At 37.3% G+C, this 22,370-nt stretch overlaps 1 protein-coding gene and 1 long non-coding RNA gene across 9 annotated transcripts in view; both read left to right on the forward strand.

Annotated features, from left to right (window-relative positions):
* LOC149503485 (uncharacterized) overlaps nucleotides 1-22,370 on the forward strand; it is a 222,868-nt gene that overhangs the window by 68,725 nt on the left and 131,773 nt on the right. The window lies entirely within an intron of this gene.
* BmMET2 (juvenile hormone resistence protein II) overlaps nucleotides 1,547-22,370 on the forward strand; it is a 50,028-nt gene continuing 29,204 nt past the window's right edge. For 2 of the 8 annotated variants that reach the window (XM_089728663.1, XM_089728671.1), the window contains exon 1: nucleotides 1,547-1,683. Coding sequence is in view for 4 of the 8 variants with exons in the window: in XM_089728644.1 (XP_089584770.1) it covers nucleotides 8,794-9,047 (254 nt within the window). In the remaining 4 variants the exon portion in view is untranslated. Of the gene's footprint in view, nucleotides 1,684-2,001; nucleotides 2,040-2,261; nucleotides 2,437-8,440; nucleotides 9,048-22,370 lie in introns of those variants that run through there. The other 6 variants (XM_089728668.1, XM_089728666.1, XM_089728644.1 and 3 more) reach the window with 6 other exon arrangements.

The following is a 22,370-nucleotide window of genomic DNA, read 5'->3' on the forward strand; positions in this document are numbered from 1 at the left end:
TCCGCTGTTGAGCTGTTACGTTTAATTTACCCATAGTCCTCTTCCAGAGATATCGTTTTAATTCACTTTAAAATAGTAAACATAAAATTGCGGACACACTTATTTGTGGTATTTTAGTATATTAAGTATGCATACACTAAATTTAGACGTATTTTACCGCCATCTATATACTTATTTATTAACTAGCTCAACGTTTTTGATAGGTATAGTGATAGTTCCATATAATATGAACAGATGGCGCACATTCACATAAAAATAATTCAATAATTACCTACAGAGTGTTTCCTGGAAACTTTATTATTTTTAAGAAATCACAAATTCAGCTTTTAGAATTGTTGAATTTACGATTTTTAATATCAGTATTTTAAATTTTACTGTTTAAATATAACAATACCAATCTTATTCAACAGATTCATTTAAATTATTTTAATTTTTAACACACTATCGCGTGAATTAATTCCAAGATGAAATAATTAGACACTGAAATTAGAAATGTAGTGCCTATTACTAAATCATTCATAATCTGACTTATATGAACACTAACTAATGTTTCGTTAAGCTGATAAATATTAGACACTACATTTTTATTTAATTATTAGCATATATAATTGTGAGATAATAAAATAGATTTGGCATTATGGTATGCATGAAAAAAACATTTGGCTAAAATTGGTGTGTACCAACTTTCCAAAATCTGTAATTTAGAAACAACCAGGTGGGCAGTGAGCTCTTCCACCCATCTAAGGTAAAAAAAAAACAAAATAAATTTTATTGGACGTAAATTGATTATTGTGATATTCTAACCATGTTTCAGGATTTAATATACAAGTTGATACTTAAATTCTTTCATACTTAAATCTTTTATTAAGACGGAATCATTTTTGGTGTTCTCTAGCTTTTAAAAAAAAGATGTGTTGACATTTTTACACGTTTTTTTAAACTTCATTGAATTGTTATCTCGACACTTACTTTAACAAATCGTAACTGAGACATAAATTGTATCTTAAGCATTGAACTGATTTTGCTGATTTTTCGAAATTTTATGGTGAACTGTTTTTAGTGTAATTTTCTCTCATACATAAATTAGATTACAAAGCTATAATATAGTCAAACTACACAAATATTATGAAAAAATAATTTATAAGCAATACGCGAGCTATATTTTAAGGACATTTATTAGTAACGAAGTCATTAAAATAATACTGAATCAGTGATATATTTCTTCAAATGATCCAAGCTGTGTAGACATTGTCTGTGCAAAACACTATGTAACTGATGCAACTTACCTTAATTAACGAACAAAATCTATTTCTATTACTATTTAACGTGTGAAAAATATGTTCTTTTGATTCTAAGTCTAACACCCATTATCGTGGGAGCAAAAGAATTTCAATATTTAAAAAAACGCAGCCTAGCCTGGATCCAGCTATAGGTGAACGACCTACAGTTCACCTATATTCCTAGAATTTGTAGATCTACAGGGCGAGTTGCGCGGTGCACCGGGTTGTCATAGCAACGAGCCCCGGATCGACATCCACTCCTATGTCTTTTATTTACCTACGATCTCATCAATAGTTGCAACACAGCACCGCGGAACGTCGCGGCGGGTGCATCTAACATTTTAAAATAATTAGAGAGGCCATTTTTACATAGAAAGAAATTAGGGCACCAACGCACTCGTAGGTAGGTATGTTACTTTTAAAAAGTACAGTAAATTAACACAACAAATTCCCTAGTGTCGGTTTCGAATGATTGATTTCGCAATTGAATTCTACGACGAAGCGAAATTCTACCTAACATATTATAGCAGTTTATTAAATTCAAGAATTGAATATTTTACGCTCAATTAGCAAGTTTAACAATATAATGTGGGACTAAGTAAAATTGCATTTTTTATTTTAAGTAAAATTAAAAGTGAAGTTTAAATTACGTATTACTCGAATGACATATCAATTTTTTTGTATTGAACTTCAATTGTCAAAATAATCAATTGGGATTTAGTGACGAAAACATCATCCGTAAACATGACGTGAATGTCGGTGAGTAAACTTATATTTTTCAAAATTATTTACTTTCTGAGCTGAGTACCCGAGTACCCACCCATCATCGTCATGCGCAGGAAATGCAATCGCGGACTTTTGCATTGACCGAGAAGGCGCGAAACATTTTTGAAATCCCTCTAGCATTTTCTTAAAGCGCGACCACGCTCGCACCTGTTGCATGAATATTTTCATTCATTCATTTCGGGGCCGCATTTGATTTTCCTTTACCGAAAAACTAGGATGATTTCGATAGACATGACCTAATGGACACCTAATCAATAATGCAGCTTGCATCTCTCGGTGTGCGGTAACATCAAAACGATTGCAGTTCCGTCGTGGCTACTGGACGTATTGCCTGCCCTAAAATAGGGTCAGTCAGAATCATTACATCTAAGTGAGTTTATAGTTGCTTTTTTCAATCAATTTATTTATTTTTGTTATATTTGTATGTATCTACGTCACTTAATATTATTCGAACGTTTTTTTGAACGAATTTTATCAAACTTTGATAACAAAAGATCCCGTTATAAATTAAGAAATAATACAATGATTTCTATAACTCTAGTTAGTCTAGCTTCTTGAAATATTTAACAAGAAGACAGATTATTAAAAGAAGTTATTAAATTGGCAGCTGACGCTCGAACTAAATAGTTGATAAGCTACTTCCTTAATTTAAGCATTTTTTTTTCTTTTTAGATCACTATGTAAATAATGTATATTTTTAATGAAACTAATAACGTACAATTTACTATATTTTATCTTATAATAATCGCATTTTAAGAGCATCAATTGAACTGGCGCCTTTAGCTTTATTAATAACTGATTAAATAGAACATTAGTAACATAAATACAATTTTCAAAAGGCGTTTATAAAGAAAACTCAAAACGGAAAAATATTATTTCTATGTATGCGTGTGTCTGACCGGGCTCGCTCTCTCGCTGCACCGGACATGCGTTGAATCTGTTTCAATTTGGATTTTAAACGGTTGGGCGTATCTCGGAAAGCGAAACGAATACTCGCTCTGGGAACTATTGATTTATGACAGGCAGCGAGCTGTACCAGGTAACCTAGGACGCGTCGCTAACATTTATTGTGCATTCTGATGGCTTTATAATGATCTCGGCCTGAATACGGATCCCTTTTGTTGACCTGCTTTAACCGACGTCGAGAAAATAAATTGATGCGGCACTCTCTGATGCTTTTGTAACGAACAAGGCATTCTTCAAAATAATATAGTTTATTATTTTCTAGAACCAAACAATATTAGTTAATTGCAATATTGTATTAAAGATATCGGGTTATTGGAGCAAATTCATTTTATAATTTCCTTTTCTATAATATTCAATATGATACGGGCCGTAGATTTCTCTGTACTTATGCTGGCTGAAAACATTATACGATAATAAGTACCTTGATGGCTGCTTCAGAAGATATGTATCAAGGTTTTTTTTAAAGTGAAATACACAGGTGTCTTAACCGGTGCCTTTTTAGAGCCGTTTGACTATGTCACTATGTTTTCTTGCTATAATGCTTTGCTATACGTTTAATTATTATTTTTATTGCCCTTGTAGGCTGACGAGCATATGGCCCACCTGGCGGTGAGTGGTTACCGTCGCCCATAAACTTCAGCAATGCCAGGAGCAGAGTTAATATGCTGCCTACCGAATTAAATCACCAATACTTTGAGTTTATAACACTGGCAAGCTGGATGGCTGGATGGCCGATGAGGAAATCCGGCGAAAATCCAAGAAAGAAGCTTTTTTGAAAGGCTCTCCCTCATCGCTATTCGGTGTAACATACGGCGATACAACAACGCGGTTATTCGTGTCCGTAATTAAAGTTTGTTCAAATTGATACATAGTTCTGAAATCGGAAATAAGGTTTATGTGTTTTTAAGGAAAGCGAACAACGCTTCAGATCTCAAATGTGCAAAAATTCGCAGCAGTAGATAGAAAATTTGGAGCCGTCTGGGTAGCCATCAAGAGGCGAACGTCACAAGCGTGCTTTTCAAGAGCTACGTAATGCTGCCTGAGGATTTATTTACAGTACACGCTGTACCCGAAACAATACAATTAACGAGGGATGATACCATCTAATCCGCCCTGGCTGATGAAATTGCGGTCTAAGTTATCTTATAACGACTAATCAATCGTAGGACTAAATGGAAAAAAATTAAATGGTACTATAAAAAATTTAAAAGCAATTTGTAAACAATTAATCTTTGCTAGCGATAAACCGAATTTGGTAATATGGAAGATCGCGCTGAGATTACGTAACTTTTAAAAAAAATGTACCTAAAGAATTTTTTCAGCACATGTTATCGGGTTTTTCAAGATAAAAGAGCTGCGAAGAGAATGTCCGTAAAGTAAAAAATTCGCATTGACCGATCGACGAATTAAATTTTCACAGTTAATTGAAGCACTAAAGATCAGTAAGGAACGAATTGTGGAATATTACTTCAATATTTAAATACCTGTATGAAATAAAAATAGTTCACGTTGGGTGTTTAATAACGAAATTTATAACCGTTAATGAAACGCGGACTCACCAATATGACACAGACTCAAAACATGAATCCGTACAATAGATAAAAAAAGAGACGCTTAAGTTAATAATAATAAAGTGGAGATATTGACGTCCGAGCTTATGACAACAGCTTTCTGGGATTACGAAGGAATTTTATTGATCGATTACTTGCCTACCTACTTGAACTACGATGAATGGTCAATATTATGTCAATATATTGACTCAGGTTTGCGAGGCAATCATACAGAAACGACGAGAAAATTGCCGCACGGGACTATTTTTCATCAAGACAACGCAACACCGCACGGATTGCAAGAGGGGCCTTAACAGACACAGATTTTTCAAAAATGAACCGAATCGAACGGTTTTTCTTTTTCATAATTTAAAAAAGACGCAGAAGATTTTCCAGTGACTACATGATGAAAGCTGCGATAGGTCTTCTTTTTAAAGACAAAGATAAAGGATATTTTAGGGTCCTTTAAAGGTTAAAATTACTATAACAAAAAAATTCTTCAGCTTTTTGGATGAGATTAAATTGATCGTAGATCAATTAGAAACATCAAGCTGCTTATGCTAATACCAAATAAAACATAACTTTAATTACAAAGATAAACGCTTATTATTAAAGTTGATTCTAAATAAGAAGTTTTCCACTGATAATCATTTTTAATCATATATATTTTTAATTATCTATATAGTTACATATATTTTTCATGTTTAACTGATGATGGTTAAATGGTAATTTTAAATATATTTCAATGATTCTATGTACACATATGAACTTGTTTCTGAAATAAATCATTTTCAATGATTCATTCATTAACCAAAATGTCGCTTTAACCAAATAGCCTTCACCCCTCCATAATCATATGAAGAGTTTACCTAAATTTAATTGACACCTACCTAGTTAACCCGTGGTTGGAGGCGTCCGTATCGGGGTCGGGGTGCAGTTGAAGTACCTCGGCCTCATTCTGGACAGTCGTTGGACCTTCCGTGCTCACTTTCAGAACCTGGTCCCTCGTTTGTTGGGGGTGGCCGGCGCGTTAAGCCGGCTTCTGCCCAACGTCGGGGGGCCTGACCAGGTGACGCGCCGTCTTTATACGGGGGTGGTGCGATCAATGGCCCTATACGGGGCGCCCGTGTGGGGCCAGTCCCTGGCCGTGGGGGTGGCGAAGCTGCTGCAACGGCCGCAACGCACCATCGCGGTCAGGGTCATCCGTGGTTATCGCACCATCTCCTTTGAGGCGGCGTGTGTACTGGCTGGGACGCCGCCCTGGGTTCTGGAAGCGGAGGCGCTCGCCGCTGACTATAAGTGGCGGGCTGACCTTCGTGCCCGGGGCGTGGCGCGTCCCAGCCCCAGTGTGGTCAGAGCGCGGAGGGGCCAATCTCGGCGGTCCGTGCTGGAGTCATGGTCCAGACGGCTGGCTGATCCTTCGGCTGGTCGTAGGACCGTCGAGGCGATTCGCCCGGTCCTTGTGGATTGGGTGAATCGTGACAGAGGACGCCTCACTTTCCGGCTCACGCAGGTGCTCACTGGGCATGGTTGTTTCGGTGAGTTCCTGCACCGGATCACAGCCGAGCCGACGGCACAGTGCCACCATTGTGGTTGCGACTTGGACACGGCAGAGCATACGCTCGTCGCCTGCCCCGCCGTGTCCTCGTCGCAAAAATAGGAACCGACTTGTCGTTGCCGAGTGTTGTGGCATCGATGCTCGGCGACGACGAGTCGTGGAAGGCGATGCTCGACTTCTGCGAGTGCACCATCTCGCAGAAGGAGGCGGCGGGGCGCGTGAGAGACGCACAATCCCGCCGCCGTCGAGCGGGGGCCAGGGAGGCGGATCTCACCCAAGCCCTGGCCCTCTAAGTGTTTCGAGTCCCCTCACATGTCGGTCTGGGGACCGGCGAGTGGGCCTAAGAAGACGACGTGCAAGCTGCTCTGCACGCGTTTTACGCAAGAGCATCCGGGTGATGGAAGGCCGGCTATCCTCGACCCACGCTGGTTCTGGCCCAGCGGGGTATTCCGTAGGGTAACCCACTCTAACCGGCGCCATCTAGGCGGGCTTCGGACAGTCTGCCGACCGAGAGGACTGGTGGTCGTGGCGCCGACGACCGGCAGTCCGACGTCCCGAGGGGGAGGGTGATGGGAGAGATGTGCTCCGCACTAAACGCTTCACCTTCCCCCCTTTGCCTTGTCATGAGTTCTGTCTCATGCGAGGTTTGGACGTTGGTTGTTGAGCGACAGGAGGTTTTAGTCAGTTCGACTCTGACATACCCCGCCCAGTATCCCCAGAAAAGGGCGGAAATCCGGCGATTTCCTCCTGACCAAAACAAAAAAAAAAAAAAAACCTAGTTAACCCATGACGTAGCCCCTAACGAATATTTTCGGATTTAAAACGATCCAAGTGGACAAATTTACCGAACATACTGCTATTTTAGAATGCAACAAGTATAAAGTACTGATGTTATCACATCACAGGTCATAGGACGTAGCAGACAATAAGTGGGATTCTCTGCGTCCTACGCGTCTGACCTTGGCGACCTAATTATAGAAATACCTACTCTAAATTAATCTATTGAAGTACTTCGAACCCAAGCCTTCATAAAATAAAATAAAAACAATTTTGGTTAACTTTCAATCTTGGACATTTTTTAATTATTATTAAAACCCAATCATGTATCTTAAGTAATATGGAATAGCAATTTTAAGGTAGGATCCGGCCGTCTTCGCTTGTAATTTTTTTTTTAAATTTTGTTGGTGTGTACGTACTAAAAAATAGTAAAACGATATTTTTTTGGGTGAAAGGTTTTCTTAGATTTTGAAAGTAATCGTAATTTTTAATTTTTCTGATAATTTTTTTAATTATATATTTTATAGCAAAGATCAGGCATTTGTTATAGAGAAATTAAATAGAAACAAAAATAATAATAATATTTATCTTGTTAAAAAGAAAAAAATAGTAAAAAGCCGTTGATGTCCGATTTTATTCAATTGTCCCTTAATCACTATCAAAAATAACTCGTAAAAAGATGAGGTGAATTGCATCAACTTCTAATAATAATCGCAATGTACTGATTGTCGCGATGATACACTGCAAAACATTTTTATTTATTTCCCGAACACCGGCCAATTTACCGTACCGCTTAAAATATTTTCACCCAATCCAAATTCTCATTTCAGAACGTCAAACTTCATTTATTATGTAACTTCATAAGTTATCGCAAATCTTAGTCAAATTCAAAACCTGATTTCAACGATTCTAATGTCTCCGTTTCATGGACGACGTTGTAATCAATTGTTAGAATGTAAATAATGAAAGCAAGATTTTTTTTATTTTATATTATATTTGTTTTTCGATGCACTAAGTGCAAGTGTAAAATTGTAATAAATACCATAATGAGCTTCTCTTTTTTAAAACAAAATCAGGGTAATTAAAATTTAAAACAATATTATTCTTCTGTCTGAAGCGAAACTGCATTTCACTACATAGTATAAAACAAAGTCGCTTCCTCTGTCCCTATATCCCTATGTATGCTTAAATCTTTAAAACTACGCAACGGATTTTGATGCGGTTTTTTTTAATAGATAGAGTGATTGAAGAGGAAAGTTTATATGTATAATAACATCCATTAAATAGTGGAGAAATCAATAATAAATTATAGTTTCCGAAGCAAAGCGAGGGCGGGTCGCTAGTAAAATATAAAGTAAATACTTTAAGTACATTTCGAGAGTGCCTGTATTTTGAAAATCTTACGTGCCAACACTTGGGAGTGTCGTCATAGAGAAACACGTATCTTCTTCAACTTCACACTGATCAATAAGTGACGAAACTCAGCGTTTCCCCAAATAAATCAACCAATGTCTTCAATTTTTTTATTTTTTTATTGCCCTTGTAGGCAGACGAGCATACGGCCCACCTGATGGTGAGTGGTTACCGTCGCCCATCGACTTCAGCAATCCCAGGGGCAGAGCCAAGCCGCTGCCTACCAAATTGAAATTTTAGCTAATAAAGTAAATAACAATACGAACATAGTTGAAGATCGACTTTTATCTGGCCAACTACGTGTGTGACGGAATCGTGGCCAGATAAAGGATTTGCAGTTTGTTTATTATGCGTTGCAAGGCGGCGCGGCGCGGGACGGGTGTCAGTGCGCGCGCGATGCGTCCGCCGGTGCACGCGTGCAATTTTTGCGCAGTACCATCCCACCTATTGTAAAGAACGCAACATGGCTGATTGGTCTCTGCTGCACCGCGAGTGGGCCGACTATTACAACCCCTATCTATACCAAGGGTACCCGCCGTACCAGCAACAAGGGGTGGCGGTTCCACAGAATGCGCCCCCGCCGCAAGCGCAACCGTATAATATGCGGCAGAATTCGCCGGCTCTGGCATTGCTGCTGAATACGCAGCGTAACCAGATGCCTCTAGATCCTATTATCTGTCCCCAACCCAGCGGAAGTGATGAGCAGCCACCCAAAGTGTAAGTCACTATCGATCTTGTACATTTATACATTGAATATAACATAATTTGATATTATGATTTGTTGTATAAAAATTCAATAATTCACTACTGCTTGTCGTTGGTTATTTTTTTGTAAAATTTTATTCAATGTATTAAACAATGGTGGGATATTATACATATAGACTTTAAAGCAAAATTCAAATCATTTTTATTTATTAGATTTTTTTTATTGCTTAGATCGGTAGACGAGCTCAGAGCTGATATAAACGCACCACCCACCTTGAGATATAAGTTCTCAAGTATAGTTACAACGGCTGCCCCAGCCTTCAAACCGAAACGCATTACTACTTCACGGCAAAAATAGGCAGGGTGGTGGTAACTACCCGCGCGGACTCGCAACAGGTCCTACCACCAGTAATTACGCAAATTATAATTTGATTGGGCGGGTTTGATTTTTATTACACGATGTTTTTCCTTCACCGTGAAAGTCAATCGTGAACATTTGATAAGTACGTATTTCATTAGAAATATTGGTACCTGCCTGAGATTCGAAAACGACGACTTCTGGATGCTGTTACAAACCATATAAACACCAAATTAAACACACACATGTAACATTCTAATTGAATATAATTTGAGAAAATTAATTAACATTTTACTAGTTCACAATATCTTGATTACGATTTACATTAAAGATGGTCTTAACAAATACTAATAACCATTGGCGAAACAAATGCGCTCTTGCCTGCTATTGAATTTCCTAAAATTAAACTCTTGTTCATTCGACACATCTCACTTCAATACTTTACAAATCACCGAGCCAATCGATGATTTTTGATTCACTTAGTAGTGCATTTAGCAAAATTTATTCACTTTTCTTTATATAAACTACCCAATTGAGTAAATTAATACGTATTTTTCCTTTACTTTGTAATAACAGTTGCTAAAGCTACGGTACATACACACGAATCTCGAAAATAGAAAGCACAAGGTATTTTTCGTTGAACTTCCAGAATATTACGGAAATATCTTTTTCATTTATAGAGAATATGGCATTGAAAAAAAATAATGAAATACCAAATAAGAAACTCTTGGTGACACCTATCTACCTTTGGTTGGGGCCTTAAAACATCCTTAGGACCGCGGACTGCCCCAACTACTGCAGACCGCCAAGTCTCACATACACCGCGTGCCCCCTACGAGCGGACATCTTGTATTATGCCGGCCACTGACATGCGCGCAAATATTCGTACATTGTACGAATGTTTGCGCGCATGTGAAGTGTGAAGGGCCGTCAAACATTCATTCGCAAACCAAGCAGCTGTGCAAATGGGTTCGGTACTCAATTTGCGAACCAGTTTGCGCTTCCTCCCACACTTGTTTACGAATGTCTCACGAATTTCTCCTCCTTTTTAACTCGTCAATAGAACATTGAAGGGAAAAAGAGTTTTGAATTCTTTCCCAAACATCATTAACAGCCATGCTGTTTTTAAGGGATTTCTTTTGATGAAGATACGCTACACAGTAGACGTCACGAACTATGAAAATGGCGATACGTCCATTACCTTCGCAATCGTCGGCGCAACTGGGCAAACGAATGTGTGGGAGACTACGCGAAGGCTCGCGGTTCGCGCGCTTTGATGTTTGTTAAAAAACCGACACAGCTTGGAAAACCACGAATGTAGCGAAAACTTTGCATAATCATTTGCAAATGTCGTCCTACACTTGTGGGTTTGCGTATTCGTGCGCATGTGAGTGACCCGTGTTAGGTGCGGCAATATGCCCGAAAAAGGAAATTTAGAAAAAAAAGGGTGCCTGTTCTTATGTACGCGCGTAAGAAGCTTTATTTTTATTAAATTTATTTCTTTTTTTTTTAAATATTAAATAATTAATAAAAAATATTTAACGTTAAAGAATTAATGCTAATAACACTTTTTTTACGAGTGTACATGCGCGAAAGTTCACCTGCGGCTATATTCAGACTCGCCAAGTTACGTCGGTCGTATTGTAATGAGCGATTTAGTGGGCAACTTCATTTCTGTTAATTTTGTGTCACGGTGCGCGCGCATCGTAAAATTTCACTCTCATCAATTTTTCATAACGCGCCTAAAGAAGTATAAATTCAAAAAACACTTGTCTACCTTTAACTGAATATGCTTTAAGCTTCGTCATTAAAACGCACGGTAGGGGAGAGGGCGAAAAGGCGCCTTTTGGTTGTTAGAGCATCGACTAACGACCGTCGCGTCTGCGTTGACAAACTACACAAACCCACACCGGGTCCCCCACATAGACGTAATACCGGCATGACTGAGGCTGCACGACAATTTTCACCCAGAATGACAAGATCTTAGTAATGATAGCATAATAAACCTGAAAAAAATCATTCTTGTTTTGGTGAATTATCAAATTTTATGATAACAATCGATAATTTCAGCTTACTTTCACGTCATTATGGATCCTCCCGATCCATTAACGGTGCTTTTAGGCACCTCAAGCACCGGTCACCGTCCTCGCCGAACCCGTCGCTTGTGACGAAGGGCTCGACGAGTAAATTAACCCATAGAAACAGACCATTGAGTTTCTCGGCAAATCTTCTCAGTGGGTCACGTTTCGATCCGGTAGTAGATTCTGCGAACTACTGCTCGTGCCAGGGCCAGTGTTAGCAACACTCCGGTTTGAGCCTCGTGAGCTCACCTACACGTCAAGGAGAAGTTGAAATAGCCTCTCAAGGCTATCAGCATTGGTAGGGGGAAAAAAAACTTACTTTTTAAAAGGAAATGAATGAAATCCAATACACTATCGAAAGTACTTAATATAAAATGCTGTAATAACTATTTAATCCAAAATAAAAGCGTATTATGAACCCACGCAGTACCACCGCTCTACCAGCCTATCAATATAGGTAGGTACCTATATCAGAATCTATATCTGCCGTGGAGCACACGATCACATAAGCAAGGACTTGGCTTGTGCCCCTAGTATTACCGACGTCCATTAGCGACGGTAACAGCTCGTTACCGTGTGGGCCATTTTCCCATATTTTTCCCGTATTTTTTCCCGTACAAAGAGAATAAAAAACATATCAAAACATGATACTCACTTTTGCAGAGTCTGATAAGACTTTAATACGATATAGGTTTACCATAGGATACCAACGTTACAAAGACGTAAAAAACTAGTTAAATATATTTGCTTTTCAAATAAGTCGCAGTATTTCTGTCGTAATGTTGAAACATCAACAGATGAATTTTCTAATACATATTAAAGAGCTGCAGAAACCTAGCGACCCGAACCGTATCGTATTTTAATAAGCAAATATTATTATCATACCTTTTTTTGCTGCAAAAATAGACAAGGTGCTAGAGAGGTGCTACAATAGCTCTAGGGTTGGAAGTTTTCCTCATCGACCGTACCTACTTACCAGACCTGTACTGACGGGTTTTTTTTTCAAAGTTTGGACATCTTCTTGACATGGTAAAAATTCAATACACGAGAGACAGAGAAAAATGCCTTTGAAGAGTTTATTGTCTACCATACCCTTCACCTCTTCAAGAAGGGGACAAGAAGAATTGAAAAAATTGCCACTGCGCTGGCAGAGAGAGATGCGTTGATAACATGGGCGCATATTTTAAAGGATAAAAAAAAAGACTTTAACTTTCTGTAAACGAAACGGGAATTTCATAGCTAAAGATTTAACATATAGAATATCATTTTATAGCTTTAATATAAACATAGCAGTGATCGCGTTGAAAGCACCACACCTTAGTGCTATGACCGAGCTTGACCTGTTAAGTAGGGCTCTTTAGACGGATAATATTGATGAATTAAAACCTACATTCTGAAGGTTTTTATTTTCGTACACATTTTCTAATACATTGCAGATTTATAAACGATATAATCAGATTTATGGATTTAATCTTGCTCTGATTTTAGACATTACAACTGAAAATTGTAAAACTGATTTTAATTTAGACTATTGTTAAGAAGTAAATCATTTCATCTGTTGCTAACTATACTTTCTCCTCGTACACACAGACATATACCTATGTATACATTATACTTTCTCAATTAACTTTTCTTTATTGACTCATAAAACACAACCTATCCGTAATATTCTGCCAAAATCAATAAAAAACGCATCACGTCCTTACGGATCTATCAAATCCAAAATATGGACCCTTGTATTAGACACCTTCAGCTGTAATACCGGTCACTCACATGCGCACGAATACGCAAACCCGCAAGTGTAGGACGACATTTGCAAATGATTATGCAAAGTTTTCGTTGCATTCGTGGTTTTCCAAGCTGTGTCGGTTTTTTAACAGACATCAAAGCACGCGAGCCGCGAACCTTCGCGTAGTCTCCCACACATTCGTTTGCCCAGTTGCGCTGACAATTGCGAAGGTAACGGACGTATCGCCATTTTCATAGTTCGTGACGTCTACTGTGTAGCGTATCTTCATCAAAAGAAATCCCTTAAAAACAGCATGGCTGTTAATGATGTCTGGGAAAGAATTGAAAACTCTTTTTCTCTTCAATGTTCTATTGACGAATTAAAAAGGAGGAGAAATTCGTGAGACATTCGTAAACAAGTGTAGGAGGAAGCGCAAACGGGTTCGCAAATTGAGTACGCGAACCCATTTGCACAGCCGCTAGGTTTGCGAATGAATGTTTGACGGCCCTGCGACCCTCACATGCGCGCAAATATTCGTACATTGTACGAATGTTTGCGCGCATGTCAGTGGCCGGCATAACACTAGAGAGACCCCGGTAACCATACTCGTCGAACTCGGCAAGGGGCTTGTCGTGCAACCTAACCCATGCATCAGCCCGCTGAGTTTCTCGCCCGATCTTCTCAGCGGGTCGCGATTCCGATCCGGTTGTTGATTCATCCGCTAAGCAGCTGCTCTCGAGTTGTTAGGTCTCCTTCGGAGGCGCTCGGACGGCTGTTAGCTAATTCCACCCTTCCCCCTGGCTGAGTATTTGGTCACCCACCTGTCCTGGTGAAACTAGAAAGGCCGCAGCTCCAACAAAAATCAATCAATAATAAAAAATAAATAAAAATGAAATCGATAATGTCGCACAACCTACACACTATTTTTAAATACGTCCCAAATATTTCGTTAAATTGACGTCCACGTTCCATCTTTTACATTTTATGTATTTCAAGCCAGATGATCCTGTTCTTAAGTAGTCTTTCTGGCTAATGACGTGATAATGGCCGTCTTAACCCCCTACTATTTCCACATCAACCGTTCAGAGTAGTCGTACCGGTGCTTTCGTTTTATATCTCTATGATTCTAAGTTTCAGTATATATTACGACGAGGTGATCTTTTCGCAGGCACGACTTTAATACCCATCCTGTCTACTTCTTCTGTTCAAATTATATCTGTATCCGCAACTAGATGACTCAAAGATCTTACAATGGACAGTTGTAAACATATCCTTTTGTTCTTTAAGTTCTAGAGGCGGCTTAATCACGGTGACACGTATGCTTGTCCCTTTGTATACAGAGGATGTATTTATATCTGCTTTTTAACTAGTAATTCTAGCCCACTGAGTTTCTCGCCGGATCTTCTCAGTGGGTCGCGTTTCCGATCCGGTGGTAGATTCTGCGAACCACTGCTCTTGCTAGGGCCAGTGTTAGCACTACTCCGGTTTGAGCCCCATGAGCTCACCTACACATTAGGGCGAAGCTGAAATAGCCTCTCAAGGCTATCAGCATAGGTAGGAAGAAAAAGTTATTCTTAGTATACGCTTTTTTTTAATTTAGTTTTATACAAATTTCCTTCTAGTAGTTTCGAATTCGGTAAGATTTAGGTACAGTACATACATACAGCTGCTATGTTTCACTACACGCGCTGCATGTGACGCGTGAACGCGCATTGCTTTGATGATAAAGCCTTGCTCTGGTACATTATTTGAGCGAATTAACAAAATGATTGGACACATCAAAATAACGGACACAAAGGCAATAAATATAAAAAAAATACTATTCGTTTTTAAAAATTTCCAAGTCGTAAATGAAATCGCCTAAAATACCCTTAGTAAAAGCAAACCATGTTTGTACAAAATCGTTACAAGATGAACGGAAAAAACCCTAACGAGTATCTTTTGGCTACGTATGAAAATTTTATGAATAACTCATATATCGAAGTATTTTTATCGTTTCTATAGCAATTTCTCCTCCCCCACATGACAAAAATATGCATACACATCCTTCAACGTTCTTAAAATACTTTGAGACATCAAATGATTGCGAATACAGTTCTTTTATAAACAAGTAGGCAGGTGGTAGGTTGTATTGTTATGCAGCGCGGTTAGGCATCATTGTTATTTCTATTTTTGCTATTTTAAGGATAGTACAACCACAAAATATTACAATTAAGACTTATAGCTCGTGTCTTAAGACGTGTAGATGGAGGAATTCCTATCCGTGTTTTCTACGGCCCCTTTAACTATTTAGTACCAGGTGAGCCCTGAGCTAATCTACCTATATAGCACTATGAAGAATATTACCAAACCATATCCGATCCAAGCGACGGGGCAACGCAAAGCCGCTGTCGCCCTCTTACAGTGAGTCGCAATTGCGATCCGATGGTAGATTCAGCGACTGTCCTTGCTAGGGCTAGTGTTAGCAAATTCGACAGGATGAGCCCCGTGAGCTCGCCTACTCGTTCGATAGTTAGTCAAAAAAAAAACGAAAAAAATATACTAGAATTGAAGTTATTCATTTATAAACCACAGTAGACACAATGGCTTAGTTTTAGTTAAGATCAACGTAATCGAATTACAACATATAAAATTTTTTACCACACAGCTATTTTTTTTAAATCACGAATTGTGTACCCAAAGATTCAATGATTTATTTAAACAATATCTTTGAGTGCAATCCACCCAATAAACAAGTATCTTAAAGGCTATTATTTCCATGCAAATATGTGGCTTTAGCCTGTGCCTAGATCATATTGATAGGTTTATTTCAGACTCTGTAGCCTGAGTGAAACTATCAACCATAAAATCTAGTTACGCTCAGCTCTGATGGAGAACTTTGTAATAGCTTGTGATACAATTTATGATCGCTTGTGAACTAATGCAATTACACAAGAGCGTAGGACAGGATAGTTTGCTTGCTCGTAACTGAATTGAAACATAATAATTTCCATTCGATCAATGAGTGTACTAGAAAATCGTAAAGTCGGTTACAGGCCGTCTTAGATGACGTTAATTCTTTTCATTATAATAAATACGGAGTATTTAGAAGATATATAATACGAATTGTTATACAATTCTACGTTACAATACAATAATAATTGCATGTGGAATTCAATTAAGGTATTTAGATCTATGTACGTTCACGTGTTATGTCACTAGAGAGTTAATTTGCTCGTAATCTATCTATTTAAATAAAAATGAATTGTTGTTCGTTAGTCTCGCTAAAACTCGAGAACGGATCGATTTGACTAATTTTGGTCTTGAATTATTTGTGAAAGTCCAGAGAAGGCTCAAAACGTAGATAAATGAATGAAAATGTTCGGATTTAAATAAAAATAACAATTTTGTTTTTTCTTTGATGTGGCCCCCGTCGGGCGGATTCTTTTTTTTTGTTTTAAGTTTATTTTACACAAAAGTTTAGGTCTTTTATTTATCGATTGAGGCACTACGAAGTCTGCCGGGTCAGCTAGTATTTTATTAAAAATTCGGGCCTACGAAACGAAATAAAAAAAAATTGCCTAACTTGACATTGTCTGGACGGCGGGATGGATATAATATGCTCTGCATCAACTCTGTCCCGCCGTCTCAATAGCCCCGATTGGGTTCCGGCCCGGTCTGGGTTAGGGCGCCGGCTATGAGCGGCAGGAGCCGTTTTTAGTGAGGTTCAACTCTCACATACCCCACCTGCCGCGCGGGTGGGAATCAGGCGATATTCGCCCGTGGAAAACAAAAAAACTTGTAATAACTGAGTTAAATCGGCCCGGTAAAATATTAAGTATTACCGCCGGAAAGTGAACAGTCGAAAAAATTTATGTTTGTTAAATGAGATGTCTCTCATAAATAGTTTTCCTCTAAATTGTGTTTACATGCAACCTTCAAAATGAATAGATTCTGCCTTCGGTCATATCTCACGTACGAGCATAACTACTAAACTGTCTCGCTCCTGTTTAATCTAGCTGTCTACATGAACAAAATACAATTTATTTTATTATAATTGAAAATATTTATAGTATCATAATCTAATACGCATTTTTCAATTAATTTTGGTTCTAAAATACAAAAATACGTACAACAGATACTAAATAATGAAAATCCTCATAAATATTTTTTTACTAACAAATGTTTTTTTAACACATTAAAATCTATACAATTATTAGTTAATTATCAATTAAATCGTACCTACACTTGACTCACAACAACACCATTCTATGTTAATTTAAAATATCTGATAAACATAAATAATCTGGTGATCGTTCGATCTTGAGGAAATAACAAATACTTGAACATTTTAATGCGATACTATGCGCTAGTGATACATATAGAATGTTGATTTCAGTTTATAAAATTAGAATGAGTTGTGTTTGATTGGAAGTCGTCGTGGCCTAATGAATATGACGTCCTATGTACCAGACAATATTTAAGAAGAAGCAGTTGCGCTTATTGTAATAAAATATGTATATCATTCCCTTATCTTCAACCGTTGTAATGATAATCAATCCCTAGAACAAATACTTTTACATCATACGATATGTCGTCATCGCTGTCTTGTTGCTACAAGAAATTTTCTTTGCTTCTGTTTCACAAGCGATTTTTTTTGTTAATTAGCCACTGACAGCTTTCATAAAGTTATTAAAAAAACATTCGAATTATTTTTAAACTTCTTTTCGAATTAACAATATAACTTAAAAAAAATAAGAAAACACGTAAATTGAATTTAAGCCTTGAGATGTCAGTGATTACTGTCGAATTTCGTTTATTGAGCGAACTCTATATTTACATAAGTAACATAAATATCTACCTACTGATACAACAAACATTATCTTTTCACAAAATTATTAATATTATAAGAAGAACTGTTTTCAATCACGAATATTGCATATTTTAAATAATATAAAGAAAAACTACTCTTGTAGCCGACATCTTAACGGCTGGTTGGTATTCAAGTTTGCAAGCCTGTGTTTGTATTAAATAATACAAAGCCAAGCAATTATATCTTTCATATACCTCTTAATCACTCTTCTATACTCTCCTTAAATTAGTACTTTATGTGTATATTCAAACATTTAGCTGTATAATATATGTATTTGTGCTTTTATGTGTCTTTATTGATAGGGTAAATGAGCATACTTTAATTAATAGGTTTAAAAAGTGTATAATCTTCAATTTTCGATGCGCATACACGATTTTTATTTATATTTTCACAATATTTTGAGAGTTTGTCCAGATAGAATTTTTACGAAAAAAGAGGGCCTTGATTTATTATATAATAATATAACAAATACTGCGCTATTAAAAATAACATCATTACAATACATAACTCGAGATGTTCCTTGGCATTTTTACTTAAATTTATAATCTATTTATTTTAGAATAAACAAATACTCAAAAACAATTGCACGATTTTAATGATAAAACACCGCGTTAATTCACACAAATCACCCTGTACGCTATTTACGCCAGAGCAATACTACGATGAATTGATTGATTAGTGATAAATACAATAGATGATTTATGGGTGTGTCGTGGTAACAGTATCTAATTATTTTGAAATGCCGTTGTCATTTGATTGAATCTTTATGATGGTTTACAAATAATTCTTGCAATAAAGATAATAATTAGAAGTATTAGATGTATACATTTTTTTTGTACGACTTGGCCATCAACCGTTCTACACTGTAATGGTGAGAGGGGCTGCTAATTTTAAAACTTGGCATGACTCGTCGCGCCACACTAGCTAGCTTTAACGCAAGAACGCCCTTGCACTTTTACTATCAGATTTTTTGAAACAGATGCAATAAACTCTAAAAAAAATAATTGTGATTGCATTAAATTTACACCATACTATTACAAAAAAACATAACTTTCCTGAAAGGTTTTTAACCGAAGCATAATAGTATTAAAAACAAAAGTATGTCTTTCAAAGAAACATTGTTATACTGAATTAAATTTATTCTATTAAATAAATTGAAATTATATGTATATATATGGTAGGTATGGTAAAAAAAAAGGTACGGTAGGAGACTTTTAAATAATTACAGGTCATATTTTATTTCCGATAGATAAACTTCTATAGATCGATTCTATCGATTACTGTCATATGTCATTATAATTTCGCATCATGATTTCCAATGTGGTTGGTACACAGTTCGCAAACTACGTCGACATATTATACATTCATAACTTTCAACTTCTCAATTTGTCCCTGCAAAATCTAATGTAATATATCAAAATAAATGTTTCGTTGTGTGTGGTGTATGCGCTCGCATGCTTTTTTTTTCAGTGGAAACTGAATGTTTGTACAGTCATTTTGTAGTTGTATGTTCTTCTTCTTCTTATCAGCCCACAGACCGGTCCTGCGTTGCTTGCATCCAGCGGATCCCCGCGAACCTCAATAGGTCGTCGGTCGATCTTGTGGGAGGCCTACCCACGTTACGTCTATATATTAGATTGTAGTCGTCGTGGCCTAAAGGATAAGACGTCCAGTGCATTCGTCTGTAGCGATGCACCGGTGTTCGAGTCCCGCAGGCGGGTACCAATTTTTCTAATGAAATACGTACTTAACTTAACGTGGTAGAGTTAATATTGTTATTTTTATTTTGACATTCAACAAGTGTGTCATACTGACATCTAAGTTAAAATAAATGATTTTGAATTTAAATTTGAATAACAAATCTTCACGATTGACTTCCACAATGAAAGAATAGCATCGTGTAATAAAAATCTAACCCGGTAAATTATAATTTGCGTAATTACTGTATGTACCACCGCCCTGCCTATTTCTGCCGTGAGGCAGTATAATGCGTTTCGGTTTGAAGGGCGGGGCAGCCGTTGTAACTATACAGAGGCCTTAGAACTTATATCTTAAGGTGGGTGGCGCATTTATGTTGTAGATGCTGTGAGCTCGTCCACACACTAAGCAATATATATATATACATATATGAAAATATCAGGGAAAGTTTTTTATTGCCCGTGTAAGTGTGTTTTCATTAATGTTCGACAGAACGCGAGCTAATAGTTTTAAAAAACCGATGGCTTTCATTCTTAAATTTATTCGTAATTGACTCTTAAATGTTTTTTTTTTTTTTTTATTGCTTATGTGTGTGGACGAGCTCACAGCCCACCTGGTGCTAAGTGGTTACTGGAGCCCATAGACATCTACAACGTAAATGCGCCACACACACATGTTCACGTTTAATAAAATAAAAAAAATAGCAAAATTATAACTAATGCTATTTATTAAAACTTATCTTTAAATTTTGCGATTTAACTCGTGGCTGTAATGCACAAAACAAGTTAACTACTATGATAAAATAAGAACGCGCATAAACACATGGATCATATTTCGTAAATACTAAGAATAATAACAAGGATCCTGTTTATACTTGGAATAGTTTTCATCGAATTACGCTTTGTTTTGTGAAAATTTATAAATCCATTGCTTTACAATATTTTTTTCTTTTTATTTGTCTTATTTCTCCTGAACTTGACATCACCGTGTGAATGCCGCCTCCACCGTGAGACATGAGGTCGAAATCTCAATTGTATTGTAACGGCCGTCTGGTGTAGTGGTAAGTAACATGGTCACTACACAAGGGGGTCGCGGGTTCGAATCCCGCCAAGGGTAGATATTTGTATGATAAATATAAATGTCTTTTCCAGGGTTATGGATGTATATTAAATATATGTATGTGTATAATAAAAATCTTACATTTATTTCCGTTATCTGGTACCTGTAACACAAGTTCTTTACGAACTTATCACGGGACCAGTTAACGTGGCGTGATCGTTAGTAAATATTTATTTATTTTATTTTATTTATTTATTTATTGTGTAACGGCTGTAGGTACTGCTCTTCGAAGGTATGAGCGTGTGACTACTTACTTCGCGGCAGAAGTAAACAGGCGAGCATACTCCCCACTCAATATTAAGGCAATGTTTTTTCACTGACCGGGTGCATTAGTTAGCGCCCCTGATTACTTGACCGGGGGTCATGGGTTCGATTCCCCCATTCGACCGGGAATTCGTGTTAATTAGATATAATAAAAATATATACATATTATATTTGTCGTCGTCGTGGCCTAAAGGATAAGACGTCCGGTGCATTCGTGTTGAAGCGATGCACCGGTGTTCGAATCCCGCAGGCGGGTACCAATTTTTCTAATGAAATATGTACTCAACAAATGTTCACGATTGACTTCCACGGTGAAGGAATAACATCGTGTAATAAAAATCAAACCCGCAAAATTATAATTTGCGTAATTACTGGTGGTAGGACCTCTTGTGAGTCCGCGCGGATAGGTACCACCGCCCTGCTTATTTCTGCCGTGAAGCAGTAATGCGTTTCGGTTTGAAGGGTGGGGTAGCCGTTGTAACTATGCTGAGATTTTAGAACTTGTATCTCAAGGTGGGTGGCGCGTCTACGTTGTAGATGTCTATGGGCTCCAGTAACCACTTAACATCAGGTGGGCTGTGAGCTCGTCCACCCATCTACGCAATAAAAAAAAAAATAAAAAAAAATATATAATATAAAAAAATTAAAATATTTGTTAACACTGAAGCTCGTCAATCGTCAAGAAAATAGTACTTAACTGTTTTGTCTTCACTAATCAATTGATAAGATGTTAAAAGTGAAGATAAGAAAGAAATAAACTCTGGCGTATAATCAAATAGCGCATCAAGAAGTTATTGGAGTCCACCCCTACTCCTGAGAAAGAGAGAGAGAGAGAGAAAACCCTACTCTTCTGATCTTGAGACTTACTGCTGTATGACAGTTACGTACACATTTGAGCAGCATAAGCCCTTCAACAACACGTCTTGACTCTGATCAATGGAGTTAATAAATTCTTCACAAAAACTTTCATATCACAAAATAAACATAAATGCAGTCGATCAATGAACACAAAATGAAATTCGGTTTAGAATTAGTTGAGCATTTAGCGCTTCGATAAATTAAAAGAAACAATGACGAACAATGACGTCGATGATCTGACTTACAAATTCTGTTCTAAAATTTGATTTGCGGGAAAACGATAGGTAATAAATAAATAATACCCTCTAAACGCCCATCACAATTTTTCATATATTTAGTAATCGATTCAAATTAATTATCCAATTTACTTACGTTT

This window comes from Bombyx mandarina, chromosome 01 (assembly GCF_030267445.1).
Source record: "Bombyx mandarina strain Sakado chromosome 01, ASM3026744v2".
Lineage (NCBI taxonomy): Eukaryota > Metazoa > Arthropoda > Insecta > Lepidoptera > Bombycidae > Bombyx > Bombyx mandarina.